The sequence below is a fragment of the Coregonus clupeaformis genome, chromosome 19, assembly GCF_020615455.1.
Source record: "Coregonus clupeaformis isolate EN_2021a chromosome 19, ASM2061545v1, whole genome shotgun sequence".
Lineage (NCBI taxonomy): Eukaryota > Metazoa > Chordata > Actinopteri > Salmoniformes > Salmonidae > Coregonus > Coregonus clupeaformis.
This window is the reverse complement of record NC_059210.1, coordinates 8,948,491-8,970,212: the sequence shown is the minus strand read 5'-3', so window position 1 is coordinate 8,970,212 and position 21,722 is coordinate 8,948,491. Positions and strand designations below refer to the sequence as shown.

Sequence of the window (21,722 nt, the reverse complement as noted above, 5' to 3'; positions counted from 1 at the left end):
ATTGTTTTCTTTGTTTTAATACGATCAACATACAACATAAAGCTGGAGCCTGAGGACAGTGTCCAAAAGCACAACATCACTATTAATCATAAAACACCTCAAGTTATTTGAAAGTTCTGAGGACAAAGAACACACAAACACACAATGCCTCAGTGATTCACAGAAGTATATCACAGATCACAGAACTATATCAGGGTGTCATTTCTCAGGCAGAAATGTAGATAAAAATAATGAAATCCTGTTCCCCAAACAAGTGCAAGAACCACAGAGTCAAGAATAGGTTAAATATACAAATAAAATAAAATCTATTAAAAACAATAGCACATCAACATAAAAACATATAAACATAAAGCTGGAGCCTGAGGACAGTGTCCAAAAGCACAACATCACTATTAATCATAAAACACCTCAAGTTATTTGAAAGTTCTGAGGACAAAGAACACACAAACACACACAATGCCTCAGTGTGTAACGATCCCGGCAGTCTGAGTCGGGTCCTGTCTGTGGACTAGGTTTTCTGCTCGTGATCTCCAGTTTCCCGAGGGTTCTGGAACGCTCCGGGGAGCTCTCTTGATTTCCGCACCTGCATCCCATCAGCAATCTGCACACCTGGTCCTGATCATCACCCTTCTTAGGCTCTGGCCTAACATCCATTCCCTGCCGGATCGTTAGCCATGAACAGTAGGTTTACCAGAGTATCAGTCTTAGAGCGTCTAGCGTTAGTTTTGTTGTTTTGCACCTTGTTGGTTTGTTGTTTACTTACCTCCGTTTTGTTCCATCTGCAGTCACTCATCCGGGACCTTCATCCAACCTCTGCCTGGTGGTCGGCGGCTGCCGAGCCATGATGGGATCAACCACTGCACCCCCAACAACTAATCAACGCCGCCCGCTCTGTTCCCTGGATTATTCAGCATCACTCTTGAATTTGTAAATAAACACTCACCTTCGTTTCAACTTACCTTGTCCTGGTCTGCTTCTGGGTTCTGGCTTTGTAACTCGTGACAGAAACGATCCGGCCAGTATGAACCCAGCGGACCTGGACTCTGTTCGCCATGCCATTTCCCATCAGGAGAAGATGTTGGGACAACATAGCACGGCACTACAGGAGATAGCGTTGTCAGTTCGGAACCTTTCTACCGGTCTGACGGAGGTCCAGAACCAGCGCAAGTTTCCGGGGGAGGATCCACTACCGGTTTCACCCATCTCGCCTGCCGCGTCTGGAGCTGTGTCCTTCCGTGAGCCCAAGGTTCCGACGCCGGATAAATATGAGGGGGAGCTGGGAAGATGCCGTTCTTTCCTTATGCAGTGTGGGTTAGTGTTCGATCTACAGCCCTACTCTTATGCCACAGACAAGGCTAGGATAGCCTTTGTGATTGAGTTGCTGCGTGGTCGAGCGCTGGAGTGGGCTTCAGCCGTTTGGGAACGACAAGACCCCTGCATGGCTTCATACCAGGGGTTCACGGCCGAGATGAGAAGCTCTTCGACCATTCCGTCCGAGGGAGGGACGCCGCTAGGCGCTTGTTTTCGCTTCACCAAGGAACTCGCAGCGTGGCCGACTTCGTGATCGAGTTCAAGACGTTGGCTGTGGAGAGTGGGTGGAATGAGGAGTCTCTGCAAGCGGCCTTTTACCAGGGTCTGTCGGAGCAGCTCAAGGATGAGTTGATCTCCTATCCGGAGCCTAGTGACCTGGACAGCTTGGTAGCCTTGTCTATTCGGGTGGATAATCGAGTCCGAGAGCGAAGGAGGGAGAAGCAATGGGGTCCGTCCAATCGATCAGCTTCTCAGTTCCCAGTCGGGTCGGGTGGTGGACCAGAACACGTCGATCATTCTCCACCACAAAGGATTAGTGGAGAGGTCCTCTCTCCCGATTCTGAACCCATGCAAGTGGGGCGGCACGGGTTAACCAAGGAGGAGCGTCAACATAGACGTAAGACCAACTGCTGCCTCTACTGTGGTAGCTCGGGACATTACATCTCCACTTGTTCCCGGCGGTCGTCAAACTGCCCGGCTCGCTAAAGTTGGGAGGACTTTTAGCGAGCCAGTTTCAACCTCTCAGTACCTCTGTCAGACCCCGTTTCCCGGCTACCCTTGTGAACAGGAATCAGAGCTTAGCGATTAACGCTTTTATCGATTCAGGTGCCGATGGAAGCTTTCTTGATGCCGAGTTGGTGGAACAGCTGGGGCTTTCCAAGGAGCAATTGCCGGAAGCCATTGAAGCGACCACTCTGAACGGCAGTAGTCTGGCACGTATCACGATGAGGACTGAACCGGTTAAGATGCTGTTGTCGGGGAATCATTCGGAGATGATTTCATTCTTCATTCTGCCGTCTTCCCCATGTTCCTCTGGTCCTTGGATACCCCTGGCTGAAGGAACACAATCCCACGTTCGATTGGGTGACGGGCAAGGTAACGAGTTGGAGCCTTGATTGTCATGCTAACTGTCTCAAGACTGCCTGTCCCCATTCGGTTCCCAGTCAGGTGATTGAGGCTAAACCCCCAGATTTGTCCCTGGTTCCCGAGACATATCACGATTTGGGGAAGTGTTCAGTAAGCAGAAGGCTCTGTCACTCCCTCCCCACCGACCATATGATTGTGCCATCAACCTGTTCCCTGGAGCTGTCTACCCCAAGGGAAGGTTATACAGTATCTCCCGCCCTGAACGTGAGGCTTTGGAGACCTACATCAAGGAGTCCCTAGCTGCTGGCCTCGTTCGTCCCTCGTCATCACCCCCTGGGGGCAGGATTCTTCTTTGTGGGTAAGAAGGATGGCTCTCTTCGACCGTGTATTGATTATCGGGGTTTGAATGACATCACGATCAAGAACAAGTATCCCCTGCCCTTGATGAGTTCTGCCTTCGACTCTCTTACAGGGTGCTACGGTGTTCACCAAGCTAGACCTACGCAATGCGTATCACATGGTCCGGATCAGAGAGGGAGACGAGTGGTTGACGGGTTTCAATACACCGATGGGTCACTTCGAGTATCAGGTGATGCCGTTTGGACTGACCAATGCTCCAGCGGTATTCCAGAGTATGGTGAACGACGTCCTGAGAGATATGATCGGTCTCTTTGTGTTTGTTTACCTGGATGACATTCTGATCTTCTCGAAGGAACCTTCCGACCACGTCCAGCATGTCCGGCAGGTTCTGCAGCGATTGTTGGAGAATCGCCTGTTCGTGAAGGCCGAGAAGTGCGAGTTTCACGCCCACACGACATCCTTTCTCGGGTACATCATCTCCAGGGGAGAGATTAGGATGGACCAGGAGAAGGTTAGAGCGGTTCTGGAATGGGCCCAGCCCGGTACGAGATTGCAGCTCCAGAGATTTTTGGGGTTTGCGAATTTCTACCGCAGATTCATCCGGGATTACAGCCGTGTGGCCGCTCCGTTGACGGCCTTGACTTCCAGTATCAGGAGCTTCAAGTGGAATCCGGAGGCGGATCGAGCGTTTCTGGATTTGAAGAGGCGATTCACCAACGCACCGATTCTCTCTCAACCGGACACGGCCCGTCAGTTCGTCGTTGAAGTGGACGCGTCTGATGTGGGAGTTGGCGCCATCCTGTCGCAGCGATGCTCCACGGACAGTAAACTCCATCCCTGCGCCTACTACTCGTCGCCTTTCGCCTGCGGAGAGGAATTACGATGTGGGTAACCGGGAGCTTCTCGCGGTGAAACTTGCCTTGGAGGAGTGGCGCCACTGGTTGGAGGGGGCGGAGCAGCCGTTTATTGTCTGGACTGACCACAAGAACCTTGCTTACGTGCAATCGGGTTAGACGTCTCAACTCCCGTCAGGCCAGGTGGTCGTTGTTTTTCGGACGATTCAATTTTTCCCTGACGTTCCGACCTGGATCTAAGAACGGCAAGGCGGGACGCCTTGTCTCGGATGTTCTCCAAGACGGAGGAGAGTGGGTCCAAGACCGAGACAATTCTCCCCCGGAACTGCGTCGTGGGAGCTGTTAGGTGGAAGATTGAGGAGGAGGTGATGGCGGCTCTTCGGACGCAGCCCGGTCCCGGTAACGGTCCACCCGGTCGGTTGTTTGTGCCTGAGTCGGTTCGTCCTGCGGTCCTCAAATGGTCCCACGCCAGCAAGATGGCTTGTCACCCTGGCGTGGCTCGGACGATGGCGTTTCTTCGCAGACGCTTTTTGGTGGCCTGCCATGGCCGAGGATACTCGGGGTTATGTTGCTGCCTGTCCAGTGTGTGCGCAGAATAAGAGTACCAATCGGCCCAGCTCTGGACTACTTCACCCCCTTCCTATTCCCCGGCGACCATGGTCGCATCTGGCCCTGGACTTTGTCACTGGGTTGCCCGCTTCTGAGGGGAACACGGTCGTTCTGACTATCGTGGACAGATTCAGCAAGTTCGCCCACTTTGTGCCTATTGCCAAGCTTCCCTCTGCCTCGGAGACGTCCGAGATCCTGGTTAGGGAGGTTTTCAGGGTCCATGGGTTGCCCAGTGATATCGTTTCCGACCGTGGCCCTCAGTTTACCTCTGCTGTCTGGAAGTCCTTCTGTTTGGCCATTGGAGCTACAGTCAGTCTCACATCTGGGTTTCACCCCCAATCTAATGGTCAGGCGGAGAGAGCCAACCAGAAGATGGAATCCACGCTACGCTGCCTGGCCTCTTCCAACCCCACCTCCTGGGTCTCTCAGTTGCCTTGGGTTGAGTATGCCCACAATACTCTCCCCTACATCTGCCACTGGGATGTCTCCCTTCCAGTGCCTGTATGGCTACCAACCTCCCTTGTTCCCTTCTCAGGAGAAGGAGCTCTCAGTGCCTTCTGTTCAGGCCCATATTCGCCGTTGCCACCGGACCTGGCATCGGGCCAGAAAGGCACTCCTTAGAGTTTCGGACCGGTATCAGCTCCAGGCGAATCGTCGCCGGATCCCCGCTCCCACCTACACCATCGGAGATAGGGTCTGGTTGGCCACACGGGATCTTCCTTACGGACTGAGTCTAGGAAGTTGTTACCGAAGTTCATTGGTCCGGTTTGTGGTGGAGAAGGTGATCAATCCGGTGGCAGTTCGACTCAAACTCCCGAGGACGCTCAGAGTCCATCCCACCTTTCATGTCTCCTGCCTCAAGCCTGTTTTCCTCAGTCCTCTGTTGCCTCCTCCGCCTCCTCCTCCTCCTCCTCGGATGATCGGAGGCGGTCCTGCCTACACGGTGCGGCGCATCATGGATTCCAGACGGCGGGGCCGGGGTTTCCAGTATCTCGTGGACTGGGAGGGGTATGGTCCTGAAGAGAGGAGTTGGATTCCGCGGCGACAGATCCTAGATGCTGACCTCATCCGTGACTTCTACCGCCTCCATCCTGGCGCTCCGGGAGTCCGCCCGGTGGCGTTTCGTCGGAGGGGGTACTGTAACGATCCCGGCAGTCTGAGTCGGGTCCTGTCTGTGGACTAGGTTTTCTGCTCGTGATCTCCAGTTTCCCGAGGGTTCTGGAACGCTCCGGGGAGCTCTCTTGATTTCCGCACCTGCATCCCATCAGCAATCTGCACACCTGGTCCTGATCATCACCCTTCTTAGGCTCTGGCCTAACATCCATTCCCTGCCGGATCGTTAGCCATGAACAGTAGGTTTACCAGAGTATCAGTCTTAGAGCGTCTAGCGTTAGTTTTGTTGTTTTGCACCTTGTTGGTTTGTTGTTTACTTACCTCCATTTTGTTCCATCTGCAGTCACTCATCCGGGACCTTCATCCAACCTCTGCCTGGTGGTCGGCGGCTGCCGAGCCATGATGGGATCAACCACTGCACCCCCAACAACTAATCAACGCCGCCCGCTCTGTTCCCTGGATTATTCAGCATCACTCTTGAATTTGTAAATAAACACTCACCTTCGTTTCAACTTACCTTGTCCTGGTCTGCTTCTGGGTTCTGGCTTTGTAACTCGTGACACAGTGATTCACAGAAGTATATCACAGATCACAGAACTATATCAGGGTGTCATTTCTCAGGCAGAAATGTAGATAAAAATAATGAAATCCTGTTCCCCAAACAAGTGCAAGAACCACAGAGTCAAGAATAGGTTAAATATACAAATAAAATAAAATCAATTAAAAACAATAGCACATCAACATAAAAACATATAAACATAAATCTGAAAGCGTTGCTCAAACTCCCGTAACAGTCCCGTTATTTTATCTTTGAACCGCTTCATGTCTGCCACATGTTGGGTCGCGCACACATTTTTCAGACAGGGGAAGTGAGCTGCATCACCACCGGCAAGTTGCGTCTCCCACAATGACAGCTTCAACTTGAAAGAACGTATGCTGTCATAATACTGCGTGACAACTTTGTTGCGCCCTTGCAGCTGTTTGTTCAAGTTATTCAGGTGCTCTGTAACATCCACCATAAATGCAAGGTCCTGCATCCATTCTGCGGAATGAAATTCTAACACTGGTTTGCCCTTTTCTTCCATGAACTGTTCAATTTCTTCTCGTAAATCAAAGAAACGCCTCAGCACAGCACCTCGGCTTAACCATCTTACCTCAGTGTGGTATGGCAGGCCATAGATGTGGTCTTTCTCTCTGAGAAGGCTGTCAAACTGACGGTGATTCAGGCTTCTGGATCGGATGAAATTAACAGTTTGGATGACCACCTTCATGACGTTATCCATCTTTAATGACTTGCAACACAAAGCCTCCTGGTGCAAAATACAGTGAAAAGTCAAAAAATCACGTCCTCCATTTGCAGATTGCACTTTCTCTCTGAACTTTGTCACAACGCCTGCTTTTTTCCCGATCATTGAGGGCGCACCATCTGTAGCCAGGCTGACAGCGCGGGACCAGTCCACTCCGACCCTGTCCAGCGCGCCGACGAGTGCGATAAAAATATCAGCTGCTGTCGTTGTATCTGTCATCGGCACCAACTCCACTAACTCCTCGGTGACGGTCAATGTGTCATCAACTCCGCGGATGAAAATGGCCAATTGTGCAACATCTGTAATGTCCGTGCTTTCATCAATTGCAACCGAAAACGCAATAAATGACTTTACTTTTTGCTTCAACTGGCTGTCCAAATCCACTGAAAGATCGGAAATCCTGTCTGCAACTGTGTTTCTTGTCAGGCTGATATTTGCAAAAGCCTGCGGCTTTTCAGGGCACACAATCTCCGCTGCCTTCATCATGCCTGTTTTTACAAATTCACCCTCACTAAATGGTTTTGAAGCCACTGCGATTTCATTAGCAATGAGGTAGCTAGCTTTCACTGCAGCGTCACTGATGTCTCGGCTGTGAGTAAACACAGACTGCTGTTTCTTCAGACCCGCCAACAGTTCATTCACCTTCTCTCATCTCCGCTGTCCTTGAAAGTTGTCATATTTGTCGGCATGAAGACTCACATAGTGGCGACGAAGGTTATATTCTTTCAGCACTGCAACATGCTCTGAACACACCAAACATACAGCTTTTCCATTCAATTCCGTGAATTAATAGGATGACCATTTTTCTTGGAACACTCTGCACTCTGCGTCCACTTTTCTCTTTTTTGACAGAGACATATTGGGGCAATGAGGGTGCCAAAGCACATAATGTTAAAAGTAGAAGCCGTAATAAATATCGCGGGCAAAACAAAGTAGCTCATTGGCTGCACGTGCTTGACCTACTTGCTCTGCCCCGGTATAAACAGTTTGCTTGCTTAACACAATTGCTATTGCGCCATCCAGTGGACGCAATTGGAACAGCAGTTTATTTTATTGAAAAATTGCAGCGCATTTTTATACTTCACATAAAAAAAAATATATATATATTTTTTATTTTTAAATCATCTCGCGGGCCGGATTAAACCCGTTTGCGGGCCTGATCCAGCCCGCGGGCCGGACGTTTGACACCCCTGATGTAGAGGGTGAGACAGGAGGAGACCATGGAGAGGGTGAGACAGGAGGAGACCATGGAGAGGGTGAGACAGGAGGAGACCATGTAGAGGGTGAGACAGGAGGAGACCATGGAGAGGGTGAGACAGGAGGAGACCATGGAGAGGGTGAGACAGGAGGAGACCATGGAGAGGGTGAGACAGGAGGAGACCATGGAGAGGGTGAGACAGGAGGAGGGGACCATGGAGAGGGTGAGACAGGAGGAGACCATGGAGAGGGTGAGACAGGAGGGGAGCAGGTAGACAGGAAGAGCACCCTGGGGTCCACATGAGAACGCTGTTCATTGACTACAGCATTCAACACCATAGTGCCCTCAAAGCTCATCACTAAGCTATGAACCCTGGGACTAAACACCTCCCCCTGTAACTGGATCCTGGGGGGTGCATGCTTAGTCCCCTCCTGTACTCCCTGTTCACCCACGACTCCGTGGCCAAGCACGACTCCAACACCATCATAAAGTTTCCCGACGACACAACAGTGAGAGGCCTGATCACCGACAACGATGAGACAGCCTATAGGGAGGAAGTCAGAGACATGGCAGTGTGGTGCCAGGAAAATAACCTCTCCCTCAAGGTGATCAAGACAAAGGAGATGATTGTGGACTATAGGAAAAGGAGGGCCGAGCATGCTCCTATTCACATCGACAGGGCTGTAGTGGAGCAGGTCGAGAGCTTCAAGTTCGTTGGTGTCCACATCACCAACAAACTATCATGGTCCAAACACACCAAGACAGTCGTGAAGAGGGCACGACACCACCTATTCCCCCTCAGGAGACTGAAAAGATTTGACGTGGGTCCTCAGATCCTCAAAAAGTTATACAGCTGCACCATCGAGAGCATCCTGACTGGTTGCATCACCGCCTGGTATGGCAACTGCTCGGCATCCAACTGCAAGGCGCTACAGAGGGTAGTGCGTACGGCCCAGTACATCACTGGGGCCAAGCTTCCTGCCATCCAGGACCTCTATACCAGGCGGTGACAGAGGAAGGCCCTAAAAATTGTCAAAGACTCCAGCCACCCTAGTCATAGATTGTTCTCTCTGCTACCGCACGGCAAGCGGTGTTGGGGTGGGTTGTGTTGGGGTGGGTAGTGTTGGGGTGGGTAGTGTTGGGGTGGGGTGGGTAGTGTTGAGGTGGGTAGTGTTGGGGTGGGTAGTGTTGGGGTGGGTTGTGTTGGGGTGGGTAGTGTTTGGGTGGGTAGTGTTGGGGTGGGTAGTGTTGAGGTGGGTAGTGTTGGGGTGGGTAGTGTTGGGGTGGGTAGTGTTGGGGTGGGAAGGGTAGTGTTGGGGTGGGTAGTGTTGGGGTGGGTAGTGTTGGGGTGGGGTGGGTAGTGTTGGGGTGGGTTGTGTTGGGGTGGATAGTGTTGGGGTGGGTAGTGTTGGGGTGGGTAGTGTTGGGGTGGGTTGTGTTGGGGTGGGTAGTGTTGAGGTGGGTAGTGTTGAGGTGGGTAGTGTTGGGGTGGGTAGTGTTGGGGTTGGTAGTGTTGGGGTGGGGTGGGTAGTGTTGGGGTGGGTTGTGTTAGGGTGGGTTTTGTTGGGGTGGGTTGTGTTGGGGTTGGGTGGGGTGGGTTGTGTTGTGTTGGTGTGGGGTGGGGTGGGGTGGGGTGGGTTGTCAATCTCTTTTGACTGACACACTGAACTGAAGAACTCAGGATGGATGACTCAGATTGAAGTGTGTGTGTGTGTGTGTGTGTGTGTGTGTGTGTGTGTGTGTGTGTGTGTGTGTGTGTGTGTGTGTGACCAGGCAGGTTGAGTTTGATATTGCCACACCCTTTAGCTAATAAACAATAAACCTACCTAACATGACATATTGAAGTTTGAGACACCATTGTTAAGGACCGGAATTATGATTAAACTTTAATCACTTTAATTGCCTGCTAAACACTGTGAATCCAGAGCCCTCGTGCTGGAGCCGACAGGGTTAGAGTAACGTCATCTATGGCCAGCCCCTGCCTCAGCCATGGCCAGCCCCTCCCTCAGCCATGGCTAGCCACTGCCTCAGCCATGGCCAGCCCCTCCCTCAGCCATGGCCAGCCCCTCCCTCAGCCATGGCCTGCCCCTCACTCAGCCATGGCCAGCCCCTCCCTCAGCCATGGCCAGCCCCTCCCTCAGCCATGGCCAGCCCCTGCCTCAGCCATGGCCAGCCCCTCCCTCAGCCATGGCCAGCCCCTCCCTCAGCCATGGCCTGCCCCTCACTCAGCCATGGCCAGCCCCTCCCTCAGCCATGGCCAGCCCCTCCCTCAGCCATGGCCAGCCCCTCCCTCAGTTGGGCCAGGAGTCCTCAGCCAGGAGCACCTGACCATATGAACCCCACTCCACACCCTCCTTCCTTTCCCTCTGGCCTCTGCCTCCCAAGAGTATAGGCTATATGCCCGCACAGCTCAAGTGAAAATTAGGGCATCCCCACAGCAACTTGAAAGTACAGTCAGTGCACTTTCTTATTAGCTTTGATTCAGGTAGAAGAGCCTCTTATCCAGAGGAAAGTACAGATTGTAAAACGGAAAGTGGAAACGTGAGATGAACAGCAGCATAAGTTCTAGCGTGACAAGGAGCAGTAAATGTTAACGTACTCATTTCGTTTTTCAGATGAGGAACCTAGTATTCTTTCTGACCCACTCGGGCTTCGCCTCAGCTGCAGGCTATACCGTAAGCGTTAACGTCGTCGATATAGCGGTCATCCGAGCACCAAACCTCTCCCCATCAATTCGTCTATTTATGTTTCTACGTCCCATATCATTCAGTACTATAACCCCAATAGCAGCTTTAATATAAACTTAAAATAGCCTAAACGATTTGTTTTCGAACCAGAGGCATGAAATCGAAGAACTGTTGCCTCAAGCGTTTTCCAGTGGTGCCAGAGTCAGACTAACATGCAATGCGTTCTGGGTAACTCTGAGGCTGAAACAGACAACAGGTGTTTGTGTTGCTCTCTGAACTCAAATACACCTCTGGTAATCGGACCAGACACATACACACACTTCTCTGCACTTCCTCAACAAAGAGGACATGACCAGCTTCTCTCTCGGCGTCTGACAGAGTGGACCATTTTGAGTTTCCGAAGGATTAAAATACAGTGTTTTGTTGGGGTTGCCACATAGGCGCCATCTTAGATATTACATTAAGATTAGACTCGTCCCTCCCAGGGCCCATATGTCAGGATTCAGGACACTCACAATGACTGATTCAAGACAGAGGATCCATATGCATTAGCTGGTCCGTTGGACCGCAGTCCAGTCCCAGGCAGAGGCTGGAGGCTGGACAATAGGTTGTTCTCTGAGGAGAAAGAGGCCTCTGTTTAGCAAGGCTTGACACACAGTGAGAGGTTGGAGAAAGCGAGGGAGAGAGAGAGAGATGTTGAGAGAGGGAGGCTGGAGAGAGCGAGGGAGAGGGAAAGCGCGAGAGAGAGAGAGAGAGAGAGATGTTGAGAGAGGGAGGCTGGAGAAAGCGAGGGAGAGGGAAAGCGAGAGAGAGAGAGAGAGATGTTGAGAGAGGGAGTCTGGAGAGAGAGAGACGGGCATAGTTGTGGTTGTGAAGAGGTGTTCTGTTCTGCCTCTTGTTCCACAGTATTTCTATATATTATACAGTAGCAACATGCGACTATAGAATGGCAGATATAGCCTGATTAGATGCATATATAACAAACTAGGGCTACTAAGGTAGCAGTGGTTTTGGTGTATCTGTAAAACCACAATGGTTCAACCCACATCCTAACAATACCTGTTTAGGCCTATATTGTACACTCCCCTCAATACACACGGAGTGTACAAAACATTAGGAACACCTTGCACCCCCTTTTGCCCTCAGAACAGACTCAACTCTACAAGGTGTCAAGCGTTCCACAGGGATGCTGGCCCATGTTGACTCCAATGCTTCCCACAGCTGTGTCAAGTTGGCTGGATGTCCTTTGGGTGATGGACAATTCTTGAAACACAGGAAACTGTTGAGCGTGAAAAACCCATCAGCGTTGCAGTACTTGACACTCAAACTGGTGCACCTGGCACCTACTACCATATCCCGTTCAAGACACTTAAATATTTGGTCTTGCCCATTCACTCTCTGAATGGCACACATACACAATCCATGTCTCAATTGTCTCAAGGCTTAAAAATCCTTCTTTAACCTGTCTCCTCCCCTTCATCTACAATGATTGAATTAGATTTAACAGGTGACATCAATAAGGGATCATAGCTTTCACCTGGATTCACCTGGTCAGTCTATGTCATGGAAAGTGTGGGGTGTTCCTAATGTTTTGTACACTCAGTGTATTTGGACAATGAAGCTAAAATGTTGTGGCTCTATGCTCCAGCATTTTGGCTTTGAGATCAAATGTTTCATATGAGGCGACAGTACAGAATGTCACCTTTTATTTATGGGTATTTTCATACATATCTATTTGACCGTTTAGAAATTAAAGCACTTTATGTTCAGTACATGACCAAAAGTATGTGGACACCTGCTTGTCGAACATCTCATTCCAAAATCATGGGCATTAATATGGAGTTGGTCCCCCCTTTTGCTGCTATAACAGCCTCCACTCTTCTGGGAAGGCTTTCCACTACAGTGAGGGAAAAAAGGATTTGATCCCCTGCTGATTTTGTAAGTTGGCCCACTGACAAAGAAATGACCAGTCTATAATTTTAATGGTAGGTTTATTTGAACAGTGAGAGACAGAATAACAACAACAAAAATCCAGAAAAACGCATGTCAAAAATGTTATATATTGATTTGCATTTTAATGAGGGAAATAAGTATTTGACCCCCTCTCAATCAGAAAGATTTCTGGCTCCCAGGTGTCTTTTATACAGGTAACGAGCTGAGATTAGGAGCACACTCTTAAAGGGAGTGCTCCTAATCTCAGCTTGTTACCTGTATAAACGACACCTGTCCACAGAAGCAATCAATCAATCAGATTCCAAACTCTCCACCATGGCCAAGACCAAAGAGCTCTCCAAGGATGTCAGGGACAAGATTGTAGACCTACACAAGGCTGGAATGGGCTACAAGACCATCGCCAAGCAGCTTGGTGAGAAGGTGACAACAGTTGGTGCGATTATTCGCAAATGGAAGAAACACAAAATAACTGTCAATCTCCCTCGGTCTGGGGCTCCATGCAAGATCTCACCTCGTGGAGTTACAATGATCATAAGAACGGTGAGGAATCAGCCCAGAACTACACGGGAGGATCTTGTCAATGATCTCAAGGCAGCTGGGACCATAGTCACCAAGAAAATAATTGGTAACACACTACACCGTGAAGGACTGAAATCCTGCAGCGCCCGCAAGGTCCCCCTGCTCAAGAAAGCACATATACAGGGCCGTCTGAAGTTTGCCAATGAACATCTGAATGATTCAGAGGAGAACTGGGTGAAAGTGTTGTGGTCAGATGAGACCAAAATCGAGCTCTTTGTCATCAACTCAACTCGCCATGTTTGGAGGAGGAGGAATGCTGCCTATGACCCCAAGAACACCATCCCCACCATCAAACATGGAGGTGGAAACATTATGCTTTGGGGGTGTTTTTCTGCTAAGGGGACAGGACAACTTCACCGCATCAAAGGGACGATGGACGGGGCCATGTACCGTCAAATCTTGGGTGAGAACCTCCTTCCCTCAACCAGGGCATTGAAAATGGGTCGTGGATGGGTATTCCAGCATGACAATGACCCAAAACACACGGCCAAGGCAACAAAGGAGTGGATCAAGAAGAAGCACATTAAGGTCCTGGAGTGGCCTAGCCAGTCTCCAGACCTTAATCCCATAGAAAATCTGTGGAGGGAGCTGAAGGTTCGAGTTGCCAAACGTCAGCCTCGAAACCTTAATGACTTGGAGAAGATCTGCAAAGAGGAGTGGGACAAAATCCCTCCTGAGATGTGTGCAAACCTGGTGGCCAACTACAAGAAACGTCTGACCTCTGTGATTGCCCACAAGGGTTTTGCCACCAAATACTAAGTAATGTTTTGCAGAGAGGTCAAATACTTATTTCCCTCATTAAAATGCAAATCATTTTATAACATTTTTGACATGCGTTTTTCTGGATTTTTTAAATGTTATTCTGTCTCTCACTGTTCAAATAAACCTACCATTAAAATTATAGACTGATCATGTCTTTGTCAGTGGGCAAACGTACAAAATCAGCAGGGGATCAAATACTTTTTTCCCTCACTGTAGATGTTGGAACATTGCTGCGTGGACTTGCTTCCATTCAGCCGCAAGAGCATTAGTGAGGTCGGGCACTGATGTTGGGCAATTAGGCCTGGCTCGCAGTCGGCATTCCAATTCATCCCAAAGGTGTTCGATGGGGTTGAGATCAGGGCTCTGTGCAGGCCAGTCAAGTTCTTCCACACCGATCTCGACAAACCATTTCTGTATGGACCTCGCTTTGTGCACGGGGGCATTGTCATGCTGAAACAGGAAATGGCCTTCCCCAAACTGTTGCCACAAAGTTGTAAGCACAGAATTGTCTAGAATTTCATTGTATGCTGTAAGATTTTCCTTCACTAGAGCTAAGGGGCCTAGCCCGAACGATGAAAAACAGCCCCAGACCATTATTGCTCCTCCACCAACCTTTAGAGTTGGCACTATGCATTGGGGCAGGTAGCGTTCTCCTGGCATCTGCCAAACCCAGATTCATCCGTCGGACTTCCAGATGGTAAAAACGAGATTCATTACTCCAGAGAATGCATTTCCACTGCTCCAGAGTCCAATGGCGGCGAGCTTTATACCACTCCAGCTGACACTTGGCATTGCGCCTGGTGATCTTAGGCTTGGGTGCGGCTGCTCGGCCTTGGAAAAACATTTCATGAAGCTCTCGACGAACAGTTCTTGTGCTGACGTTGCTTCCAGAGGCAGTTTGGAACTCAGTAGTGTGTTGCAACCGAGGACAGACGATTTTTACACGCTACGTGTTTCAGCACTCGGCGGTCCCGTTCTGTGAGCTTGTGTGGCCTACCACTTTTGCGGATGAGCCGTTGTTGCTCACAGACGTTTCCACTTCACAATAACAGCACTTACAGTTGACCAGGGCAGCTCTAGAAGGGAAGAAATCTGACGAACTGACTTGTTGGTGGAAAGGTGGCATCCTATGACGGTGCCACGTTGAATGTCACTGAGCTCTTCAGTAAGGTCATTCTACTGCCAATGTTTGTCTTTGGCGATTGCACGGCTGTGGGCTCGATTTTATACACCTGTCAGCAACGGGTGTGGCTGAAATAGCTGAATCCACCCTTTGAAGGGGTGTCCACATACTTTTCTATATATAGTGTATCTAGTCCCCCCATGTGAAGAAGTCATAAGTATTTGGACAAATTGTGTATCAAAGTAGTCAAAGGTTGAGTATCTTTTCTCATATTTCTTGCACGCAATGACTACGTCAAGCTTGTGACTCTACAAACTCGTTGGATGCTTTTGCAGTTGGTTTGGGTTGTGTTTTGGGTTGTGTTTTGGGTTGTGTTTTGCCCAATAGTAACTGATTGGTGAATGATGACTGGAGTAATTTTTGTATTAGTATGCTTTTGTTGTGGCCTTGTAAAACACATCTAACCCTTGTGTGGCACTATAAATGTTGTATGAACACAAAGTTCAGAGGTTGAGCAATCTGGTGTTACTAAATATAGGCTACCAAGAGCTTGATACAAAATACCAAAATACGTGTACTGACAGTGACAGGAATGAAAAGAGGAAGCATTGAGCTGAATGTGTCTATCTGAATGTGTGTGTGGTTGTGTGTGTGTGTGTGTGTGTGTGTGTGTGTCTTTTTGTTTGTGTGTGTGTGTGTGTATGTCAAAACAACTTAACCAGCCTGTTTCTCTAACCCGTACCTTTTCAATGTTTCACCTGACAGACGGTCATGAGGCAGGCGGGTAGCTGCCATGAAAAATGTATGCGCTCACTAACTGTACGTCGCTCTGGATAAGAGCGTCTGCTAAATGACTAAAATGTAAAACACGTAGCCTTGTCTCTAACCCGTACCTTCTCAATGTTTCACCTGACAGACGGTCATGAGGCAGGCGGGTAGCTGCCATGTAACTTTATCATGCAATACGTAACCTTGCGTTGAAATGTTATGTAAGATTGAAAGACTGGTTAGTCTGGTTGGGTCACCACCACACACCCAAAACCACGTGTTTAGTGATTGTTAGCCTGCCTGCTGGTCTGAGAACCGTGTAACTGTGTTACAGTTCACTGATGAAGGAAAAGTATGTGTTGTTGTTCTATCTGTCCTTACCTCACATTGTGTCGTCCCAAATGGCATCATATTTCCTTTATAGTGCTCTACTTCCTGTGGGTCCTGGTGAAAGTAGTGCACTATAAAGGGCATAGGGTGTCATTTGGGACACAAGCTGTATTTAAAGTACATTGACCAAGGGTTAGTTAAGTTACAACACTCTCCTACAGTCATATGTTCTATGATGTCTGGGTTCACCTTCATAATCAGTGTTGCAAAAGGTCAGTCTAAGAGTATGTGCTGTTGTGAACCCGCATTGATCAAGGATTAGCAGATTGCTGTTAGGTTTGACTTTCCTTGTAACTGGATCATTCTATGGTTTCCGCCATTTCACCTCACATGGCCTTCGTTAAAAATAGTTAACACTTACAGAAGTGTTAAAGCTTATTTTTTATTTTTTATTATGAAGTTTAATATTTACACATCATGTAATATTCTCACACAAGGTTTTGCAAAGATGGTCCACTTCAACTTCGTTAGCTCTGTAACAGGCTGTACTTTAGTGAAGGTCATGTGAACAGCACACTGCAAATCTGGCAACAAGCTGGCAACAAAAACCCTAATCCCAACCAATATTAATTGAGCGATTTAGCGATTTCTTAAATGTAGGCCTATGTTTGTTTCTAGTCAGTTGTGGTGTAGATTCTAGCTCTTAGTTTCCAGTGCCAGCATCGTATGTAAATATCTGATTAGTACCACTGTTTCACTTCCCTAAAATACTTAGACTCCAACTAGATCAGCCTGATAAGTGTGTGCTGACACCATAGGAAAATAGTGCATTACGGTAAAACCAAAAAAAAACACTTACTAGATGTGAGGGGAATTGCGTGTGTTCATGTCATAGGAACTTGAAAAGGATGAGTTGACTTGATGCCGTAGGAATTTGAAAAGGATGAGTTGACTTGATGCCGTAGGAATTTGAAAAGGATGAGTTGACTTGATGCCATATGAATTTGAAAAGGATGAGTTGACTTGATGCCATAGGAACTTGAAAAGAATGAGTTGACTTGATGCCATAGGAACTTGAAAAGAATGAGTTGACTTGATGCCACAGGAACTTGAAAAGGATGAGTTGACTTGATGACATAGACAAATAATAACAATGAGTTTTACAACCAAATAATTGCAGCATTACTGCAAAAATGGAAGAGGAAAGTGGAAGGAGGAAAAAGTAAGGAACTTGTCTGTAGGCCTTGCATTAAAGAACATAATTGGTTAAAGAAAATTGTGATAAATAAAATGTTTTACCAGTTTCATTTAAGGACCAAAAGATTGACAGCCGTCCCATATAGATTGCAAAATAGTTGGGAAGAGATTTTTGACGCACCGATTCCACGCCATAGTGTTTATGAACTGATACACAAAACAACGCCGGATTCAAAACTTAGAATTTTTCAATTTAAATTATTATATAAAATTCTTGCTACCAATAGAATGTTATTTGTATGGGGGATACAATATTGTCATAGGAAAATATGTACATTGTGTTGTCATAGGAAAATATGTACATTGTGTTGTCATAGGAAAATATGTACATTGTGTTGTCATAGGAAAATATGTACATTGTGTTGTCATAGGAAAATATGTACATTGTGTTGTCATAGGAAAATATGTACATTGTGTTGTCATAGGAAAATATGTACATTGTGTTGATGACATCGACAAATAATAACAATGAGTTGATGTCATAGGAAAATAATTACATTGTGTTGATGTCATAGGAAAATAAGTACATTGTGTTGATGTCATAGGAAAATAATTACATTGTGTTGATGCCTTAGGAAAATGGTACATTACAGTAAAACCAATGACTAGCTACTTTCTAGTAGAGGTTTTCTGTGGTGTGGTGCGGTCATGAGAAACATGTTGATGCCATAGGTGAGTGGTGTATCAGCACAGGAAAACGCATGGGTTACTGTCTAGTACAGTAGGGGGACTTTCTGAGTGTGTTGCTGGGTGTATGTGTTTCTTACTCGGTCGTTATCTTTGACCTAGAAGTACAGGCTCCATTTCTCATCATCATAACACATGGCCATCATCCTGTCATCTGGACGCTACAGCGTAAACAAATTAGGAGCTGGGTCCCAAAATATAACAGACGTGCCAAATAAGGGCTTTACACACACACACACTCACACACACACACACACACTCACACACAAAGAGAGCGCACCCGCAGAAAATAGGTATTTGGAACACATATTTGGAATAGCCTTTGTGTTTGGTATCATGAGTGAGACAGTTCCTCATTCCCAGTAAACATCCTTTTGGTTCTGAAGTGTCTGATTGCCTTGCAGTTCTGTAGTTCAGGCAGGTTTAAGCAGATTCATAAACGATTTATAAACTCATAATTACCAGTTTATAAACTACTTACAAACCCTTTATGAATCCTTTATTAGGTATACCTTATGTAAAGTGTTACTAAATTCATTGTGTGGTGGGGCTGGGTACTGTGACAGCAAGAAGAACATCTTCCATTGTCACTGTATAATGGATCAATAAAGATGTGTTGTGTTGTGTAACATTGTATTCCTTCGATTGTCTGTCTGACTGAAGGTTCTATGGCAAATGTCCTCCACTTTATGTAAAGTGTTACCAAATCCATTTCTCTGTCTGGCGGAGTTTGTGACTATAAAGGGATTGATTGATTGATTGTCTGCCTGATGGTTCTGTGGTCGTGTTCCCTCCAGGCGGAACGGAGCAGTGGTGATGGGAACAGCCTGAACATTCCGGAGTCGATGCGTCGGGGCAGCTCAGAGAACAACCTAGATCTGGATCTGAGCGGCATCCCAGATTCCCAACGCTACCTAGACTCCTCCCACCGCAGCTTAGACTCCTCCTACCGCTCCCTGCCCCCCGGACTCAACAGCCTGCAGCAGAAGATCCTCCGGGTAAATTAGGAAGTCCTCAATGAATCACATATGGACTTTATTTATTTTTCATTGACTGTCTTGTTGGTATTGATATGATTATCATGATATGTCTTAATGTATAACAAAATGTCCTTTTGGGGATAATAAAGCCATGATCTTATTTTAGGTGACTGAGGAGTTGAAGATTGAGCAGGAGGCGCGTGACGACAATGTGGCTGAATACCTGAAATTGGTGAACAGTGCCGACAAGCAGCAGGTGTATAACTAAACTTTTTCTTACCCCTGACTTAACACTTTTCATTTCTTGCTAGCACTGATTTTGCTGCATATGGTGGCTATACTGAAGAAAGTTTCACTTGCGATGATTGCAATAAGTGTTTGTTAAACCTACCTATGATGATCGCAAGTCACTCTGGATAAGAGCGTCTGATTGCTAAATGTCTAATTATGTAAATGTAAAACAAATGCAGGTGGGGCGCATCAAGCAGGTGTTTGAGAAGAAGAACCAGAAGTCAGCCCACAGGTACTGTTTTATATTTAAGCAGTAAGGCCCGAAAGGGTGTGAGATATGGCCAATATACCACGGCTAAGGGCTGTTCTTATGGATACAGCCTTTAGCCATGGTATATTGGCAATATACCACATTAGAGACTGCTGCCTATAGACATAGACTAGAAATCACTGGCCACTTTAAGAAATGGAACACTAGTCACTTTAATAATGTTGACATATCTTGCATTACTCATCTCATATGTATATACTGTATTCTATACTATTCTACGGTATCTTAGTCACTTTAATAATGTTGACATATCTTGCATTAATCATCTCATATGTATATACTGTATTCTATGCTATTCTACTGCATCTTAGTCCATGCCGCTCTGACATCACTCGTCCATATATGTATATATGTATTCTTAATTAATTCCTTACTTAGATTTGGGTGTATTGGGTATGTGTTGTGAAATTGTTGGATATTACTTGTTAGATATTACTGCACTGTCGAAACTAGAAGCACAAGCATTTCGCTACAACCGCAATAACATCTGCTAAACACGTGTATGTGACCAATAAAACTTGATTTGATTTGCTATTATAAACTGGTTACCAATGTAATTAGAACCGTAAAAATAGATGTTTTATCATTTCAGCCAATCAGCATTCAGGGATCGAACCACGCAGTTTATAATACCTCTTTGTAACCTTGTTTTTTTGTGAAGTGCTGTTGTGACTTTGGGTAAAATGCACTTTAAATCCAATTATAAACTGGGTGGTTCGAGCCTTGAATGCTGATTGGCTGACATCTGTGGTATATCAGACCGTATACCACGGGTATGACAAATGTACTGAATACTCAGGAAGAAAAAGTTGTAGATTCACGCGCAGAGCGCGGCAGGTGTTTATTTCACCTTCGCAGAAGACAGGAATCGTGGTCACAGGCAGGCAATGGTCATACACAGGCAGGCAAACAGGCAGGTGAAACAAAACTAGGACTGAAGGCTGAAACTGGTGCTCACAAACGAGCTAGGAAAAGGCTTAGTGGAGTCAAAACGAACAATACCTCACAAGGCACAAACAGAAAGAACTGAACTAAATAAGGAGCTGATGAGACCAGGTGAGTAACTAACACAGGTGAAATCAATTAACAAAAATGAAAGACAGGGCTACGTTCAAGAACACAAAGAAACAGGGCTACGTTCAAGAACACAAAGAAACAGGGCTACGTTCAAGAACACAAAGAAACAGGACTACGTTCAAGAACACAAGGTGAACTAAGAAAATAAATACAGAACCTTACAACAAAACATGTGTTTTTACTGTTCTAATTACGTTGGTAACCAGTTTATAATAGCAATAAGGCACCTCTGGGGTTTGTGGTATATGGCCAATATACCACGGCTAAGGGCTGTATCCAGGCACTCCGCGTTGCGTTGTGCAATATATCACACCCCCTCAGGCCTTATTGCTTAAATAACTATATGTCAGAAGTATGTTGAATACTTACAGTGGTCTTGCAGAAGCAATCACATCAATACACTTGAAAACATTCCCAGCTTCTCGATACCTCTTTTTTAACCATACCCGACCATGCATTTTATACCCTTTTTTTTGTGGATTGTGTTGTGACACTGTGTAAAATGCACTTTAAAATGCAAATAAACGTGAAGACCTCACCCACAGCATTGCCAACATGCAAAAGAAGTTGGAGCAGTATCATAAGAAGATGAAGGACAGCAGTGAGAAGGATGCCAGCTCCAAACACCACAGCAGCCCCAAGGACACCTCCAAGGACAGGCTGAGCCTCACTATGAGCAACGTGAGCAGTGGTAGTGGACGACATCCCACGGACAAGATCAAGACTGTGGGGCCCGGCGTCTCACTCTCACCTCCGTTCTTCTTCAGCAAGCCCCGGGACTTTGCCAACCTCCTTAGGTACTGATGCAGTGCTGCTGCATGCTTTCTATGTGCCCCAACCGTGTGTGTGTGTGTGTGTGTGTGTGTGTGTGTGTGTGTGTGTGTGTGTGTGTGTGTGTGTGTGTGTGTGTGTGTGTGTGTGTGTGTGTGTGTGTGTGTGTGTGTGTGTGTGTGTGTGTGTGGTGTGTGGGGATACAGATTTATCAGGCCACCATACATTGACCTCTGTGTGTGCGTGTGTGTGAGAGCTAACAAAGTGATAACCCCCTGGGATTGATGCTGGGTCTCAGACAGAAGAGACAGCTTGTCTTACCGTCTTATCAAGCCCTCAGTGGCCTTA

At 47.2% G+C, this 21,722-nt stretch overlaps 1 protein-coding gene across 1 annotated transcript in view; it reads left to right on the top strand.

Annotated features, from left to right (window-relative positions):
• LOC121531597 (transmembrane and coiled-coil domain protein 3) overlaps window positions 1-21,722 on the top strand; it is a 39,796-nt gene that overhangs the window by 12,947 nt on the left and 5,127 nt on the right. The window contains exons 2-5 of the mRNA XM_041836885.2: window positions 18,782-18,982; window positions 19,131-19,220; window positions 19,435-19,487; window positions 21,149-21,400. Of these exons, the coding sequence (XP_041692819.1) occupies window positions 18,782-18,982; window positions 19,131-19,220; window positions 19,435-19,487; window positions 21,149-21,400 (596 nt within the window). The remainder of the gene's footprint in view (window positions 1-18,781; window positions 18,983-19,130; window positions 19,221-19,434; window positions 19,488-21,148; window positions 21,401-21,722) is intronic.